We start from the raw sequence: 5,638 nt of genomic DNA on the forward strand, positions 1-5,638 counted from the left end.
AGCTCCTTTATGTCTCTTTCAGCATCAAAGTTGTCTTGGACGACATTGGAGAACTCACTCGACTTGTCTTTTTCTAATAGCTCTTCCATAAAGTCCACCGAGAAGGCCATGTCATCACTAAATTTAGAATGATTCATGGCTCGGTCTACTCCAAATGTAACTGAATCGTCTCCCACCTAAAGGGTAAGTTTGGATTCTCTCATGTCTACAATGGAGCTTGCGGTATTTAAGAATGGTCTTCCAATAATGATCGGCACTTGATGGTCTTCTTCCATATCGAGCACTATGAAATCCGCCGAAAATACGAATTTATCAACTTTTACCAATAAGTCCTCGCATATCCCTCTTGGAAATGTAACCGTTTTGTTTGCTAAATGAATTTCCATCCGAATTGGTCTCGGTTCCGAAAGGTTTAATTTCTTGAAGAAGGAGTATGACATGAGGTAACACTTGCCCCTGAATTAGCCAAGGCATAACTAGGAGCTAAGTTCCCGAATTGGAAAGGCAAGGTCAAACTACCCGAGTCACCCATCTTCTTTGGCAATTTGTTCAACATTGCTGCTGAACAATTTTCATTAAGCACCACCTTGGACACTTCTTCCAGCTTCTTTCGATTTGTGAGTAGTTCCTTTAAGAATTTTGTGTACTTGGGCATTTGTGCAACCGATTTTATGAAAGGAATGTTGATTTGGAGGGATTTGATGTGTTCTAGGAACTTTTGATAATCTTCATTCTGCTTTTCTTGTCTAGCCCGTCTTGGAAATGGCAGTGGAGGTTGATAATGTTTTAAAGGAGGGTTATTTTTCTGTTCAGACAGTGGACTCGTCGAGTCCTTTCCTTCGACTCGACGATTTGAGTCGGGTTTTTGTGATTTCGAGTTTTCTGCCTGTTCCTCTTGCACCTCTTTAGGATCTTCATTCTGGATTGGGGTAAGAGAGGTGATTATCTTTCCACTCCTAGTTGTCACTATGTTGATTTGAGCGCCTCTAGGATTTTTCTCGGTATTACTTGGAAGTTCACCCGGTGCTCTTTGGTTGATTTGTTGTGCAAGTTGGTCTAACTGTTTTTCAATGTTAAGTATAGAGGCCTGCTGATTTCTCATCATTTCTTGTTGTTCCCGTATTGCCGCATCGGTGTCGTTGTGTCTTTTCTCGGATGCGGCTACAAATTGCTTTAGCATGTCTTCAATATCCATTTTCTTTTCTTGCACCGACTCCTCCTTTTGATAGAAACCTCTAGTCTTCAGCCTATATTTCTCCTCCTTTGCCTTCTTGTACTCGTCATATGATAGCCACTCCTTTTTCAATTTTCGCCAATCCTCATCATATCTATCGCCACTAGAGTAACACACTTGCACTTTTTGGTTCCCGTGCTCGTCAAGATCACAATCTTTAGTAAGGTGAGGCTCGCTACAGTTGTCACATCCCACTCGGATGGCGTGGATGGATTGGTCAATCTTTGTCATCCTACGATCCATGCTATCTAGTTTAGCCATCATTGCCACCATATCATCTGCGACTGAATTTACCACCCCTCGGGCTAAGTCGTGCCTTGGGTTATGATATTCTCTAGAGTTCTTAGAGAATTCTTCAATTAGCACCTTTATGACTGTGGGTGCTTTCTTCTTGAGCGATCCTTGGGAGTCAAGGAGCTGCCTAGTTGTCAAGTTCACTCCATCATAGAAGATGGAGACTTCTTGCTGAATGTTAAGATCACTGTGGGGACAATTCCTCAACAAGCCGTTGTACCTTTCCCACGCCTCATAAAGTGACTCGCCTGCTTGTTTCTCAAAGTTTGCAATGGCTTTCTTTAATTTTGCTATTTTTGAGGGAGGGAAAATTTGGTTAATAAACTCTTCATGCATTTTCACCTATGTGGTGATGGATCCTAGAGGGAGTGATTTTAGCCCATCTTTCGTGGCTCCCTTAAATGTGACTGGTAGCATACGAAGCAAAACAGTCTCACGAGGAACATTAGGAATGTTGAAGTAGTCGGCTATGTCGTTGACCTCGTCGATATGGTTGTACGCGTTTTCGTGATCTTTCCCGTAGAATGGGATGTCCTTGATTTGGGCGAGTATGTGACCTTTCAGCTCAAAGTTGGCGGTTGCTGGAATCGCGGGTTGCACGAGTCCTGGGCCGGTATCGTCACGCATTCATCTTTTCCATTCGCCCATGGGTATGTCTGCGATGTCTCCCATGGTGTTGTTGGGTTCACTTTTGCGCTAGCTTCCTTCTTCAGTTTCCATTTCGTACTCGGTATCCTCCTTCTTTGGGTCTTCGTCCGTCAGTGTTGTGCTGGATTCTCCCAATTTCTTTCCATTTTTCTTGCTAAAAACCGACTTGAGATTCTTAAATGGTGACTTCTTTGGGGTTGCAGAATCTCCTTCGGTTTTATGTTTGTCCTTCCTAAAAGCTGATTCCGGGTCTTCAAGTGGTGGGATTTGTTGGATCTATATGCCCAAGAATCTTTATGGAGTGATATTGCTAATAATATATGATCCTATAGGGTCACACCTTTATCAAGTTGGCACATTTTGTATATTTATTATTAATATGATTATTAATAAATAATATCAATTCTTGTATTTTAATTAGGGAATAATTATTGTTTTGAAAATAATAATTATAAGAGAGTATAACTAGTTATTATTTTATATGGTATGAATTAATAAGTCATGCACAATATTTTGGACTAGTTGGATTTTTTTGTCTTTTACCTAAAGACAAAGTTTATATTTTATAAAATTGGGGTTTATAAAAAATAAATAATCTTACTTTTTAAAAGGCATAATGATGGTGTAGGAGGTTGTTTTTTCAACCTTCCACCTTTTGTCTCCCATGCTTCTAAAGGCTATCATTACTTTAGATTATTTTAATAGTTAAGCCTTACTTTTCATGGGCTATATAAGAGATGCATGAGGCTTGCATTTTTGCAAGAGTGAAGCTCTTCTTTTTCCCTTCTTCTTCTCTCTAAAACCGTGACTATGAAGAAGCACCAAACCTTTGAAGTTTGGTGCTTTACTTTGGTGTCTAGAAGACCTCTTGAGTTGTTCTCCTTTAGTGTTTATTTGATTTAAGCACTTAAAGGCTTTAGACACTCAAGAATACAAGAAGGAACTAGCATTCCAAGTGCCTTACTCTTGATGGTGGATACTTGTAGAGAAATCATACACTTTGATTTTTGCTATCTTCATCAACACCCTAAAACCAAGTGGGTTCAAAGGCTTCAAAGGTTGTATCTAAAACATCCTATGGTTGTTTTTTATTTCATTCTAACCTCTATAAATGGATCCATGATGGTTTGGTTTTGTAATGAACTAAAAATAAACTCGTTATTTTTAAAGTATTCCGTTGCCGGTTTTTGTGAAAAGCAAACTTATATTTCATATCAAAACCCAACAGGATTAGTGTAGAGCTGGAACCTCGGGTCATAAACTCCCTGAAATAAACAGAAAAACACGCGTAAAAAGAACAAAACAATGTAAAAAAGAAACTGAAAAACGCGATGGACTCGTCGAGTTCAGTCGACTGGACTCGACGAGTTCAAGGCTAAAGTTGAAAAAAAAAACTAAAATTCTAAATCTAATAACAAAAAAACTAGAAACTTTGTATGAAATAAATTCCACACAAAGGGTCGATAATACTAGCAATTAAAGTAACTATTAGAACCGTTCCCCGGAAACGGCGTCAAAAACTTGATACGTGTGGAATGTACTAGTTTTAATCCTACTAACTTAAACACAAAGACAAAGACACGAAAGGCAGTGTACCTATCGATTAATAGTTTAGTTCAGGTAAGTAGGGTATCGAACACAGGGAACGATAAACAATTAAAATAAATGCTAATATTAAAACAAGTAATAGAAAGGGGGGTTTCTCTAGTTTTGCAAGACTAGAAACTTAAGCAATTAACTAACACTCAAATTAAGACAATTAACAACTAAAGCAAATAAGAGGTAACTAGATTCAATAATAAAAGAGACTTCTATTTAGGTTCGACTCACTTGTTCCTATGGTTGATTTTATGTCAAGTGCAATGGATTAATTTGTCATTGGCTACCGATTAATGTGATTAGATTCATGTTCACTATTACTAATCCTTATTAAACAAATTAATTCAAACAGTGGCCAATTGGTTAAACTAATAAGTTTCCTAGTATTTTGATTCGAATCAAGTAAGACTTGTAATGTTGGTTAACTAATTTGGTTAAATTAATCAACTCATGTATGGTTGATCATCATACATGCTTACACATTGATGTACTTATTTTCTAGTTAATCCTAGGTTCATGCTCACTAATACTAGGCATACAAAATTGTGTTCACAAATTCATATGATTCAAGTAATTAAGAAGATGTTCATGCAATCTGAACAACTTGATTTTTGACAAAAAATAATTATTATCAACACATAGGGGTTTTTAACAAGCTTAGCAAGCAATTCACCAAATCAAAATTAATCCCAAACATGAAATCAAACCATAATCACAAGTTAATCTACCCTAAACGGAAGTGATGAGTTTTTAGCTCATATCTATAGCAACTAACATCTCAAAAACGAAATCTAATAATAGAAGCATAATTGTATGCAAAAGATTACGAAAAAAGTATGTGTTTTGCCTTTGATATCTTCCAAATTGATCTCTAGGGTTGATCTTCGAATTCCAAAGCTCCAAAAATCCTTATATTCGCCAATTAGTCGCCAAAAAGATCCAGAAAAACTTGAGGTCTCGGGGAATAATGCCCTTTATATAGTTTTCTGAAAATAGGGCCAACTCGTCGAGTCCATAGACCGACTCGACGAGTCCATCGCTTAAAATCCATGCACGGTAAGGCGCCTGATGGATCGCGAATCTTCTCATCAACTCGTCGAGTTGAGGACCAACTCGCCGAGTTCTTCATCTTTTTAGCTTGAATTCTTCTAACTTTAATTCCCGAACTTCCGATCGCTAGTCCCGGTTCCTTTTTAACTCGAGCACGTCTTTTAGGCTGAAAATATAATTTTAACACAATTAAGTACCTTTTGTTCAATATTTGAGACAAAATAGCCAAAAAGTATTAAGATATAAGACAAAATATATGACTAAATATGCACATATCAGATATCGACCAAAATGAGATCTAGAAGGGTAAAGTTTCCAGCTTTACCCCTAGGAACCACCGAAACGGGGCCAAACCCAAACCCTAGACTTAAAAGATGAGGGCTTAACCATTAAGCACTTAATCTTCAAAGACCAATCCCCAAAATGAAGATCTGGCACCCTAGAGTTGAAAGACCATGTGAAGTTGCCAACTTTACATTCATGCATGCATGCCTAGGAGAAGCTCAAATGCTCAAGAAGGGATTAATAAGGGACTTAATGCATACATAAGGCCTAGAATCTTTTAAAGCTTGCACCATTTTGCCAAAGGAGTCCATGAAAACTCCAAATATGAAAGAATAAGGCTTTGGGACGTCCTAATCCCAATATCCATCCAAACCATGGTTAAAACATAACAATTTAACCCAAAAGAGATATCTAAGCATCTAGCAATCAAGATAAGAACTTGATACATCAAACTCCTTGCAAAATGGGTAGTGGTTCTGGATCCAAGACTTCTTTCTCCAAGCTTAGAAACTTCAAGATCTTCTAACT

At 37.7% G+C, this 5,638-nt stretch overlaps 1 protein-coding gene across 1 annotated transcript; it reads right to left on the minus strand.

The window, feature by feature from the left end:
- Positions 1-412: 412 nt before the first annotated feature.
- On the minus strand, positions 413-1,864 carry LOC145140263 (uncharacterized). Its single transcript, XM_079073808.1, has one exon. The coding sequence runs from the start codon at positions 1,862-1,864 to the stop codon at positions 413-415; it is 1,452 nt and encodes a 483-aa protein (XP_078929934.1).
- Positions 1,865-5,638: the final 3,774 nt, after the last annotated feature.

Source organism: Lactuca virosa, chromosome 9 (assembly GCF_052849685.1).
Source record: "Lactuca virosa cultivar CGN04683 chromosome 9, Lactuca_virosa_CGN04683_v6, whole genome shotgun sequence".
Taxonomy (NCBI): domain Eukaryota; kingdom Viridiplantae; phylum Streptophyta; class Magnoliopsida; order Asterales; family Asteraceae; genus Lactuca; species Lactuca virosa.

Excerpts from the sequence above, each read along its gene's own strand:
- LOC145140263 (XM_079073808.1), bottom strand. The coding sequence starts at position 1,864 with ATGCATGAAGAGTTTATTAACCAAATTTTCCCTCCCTCAAAAATAGCA.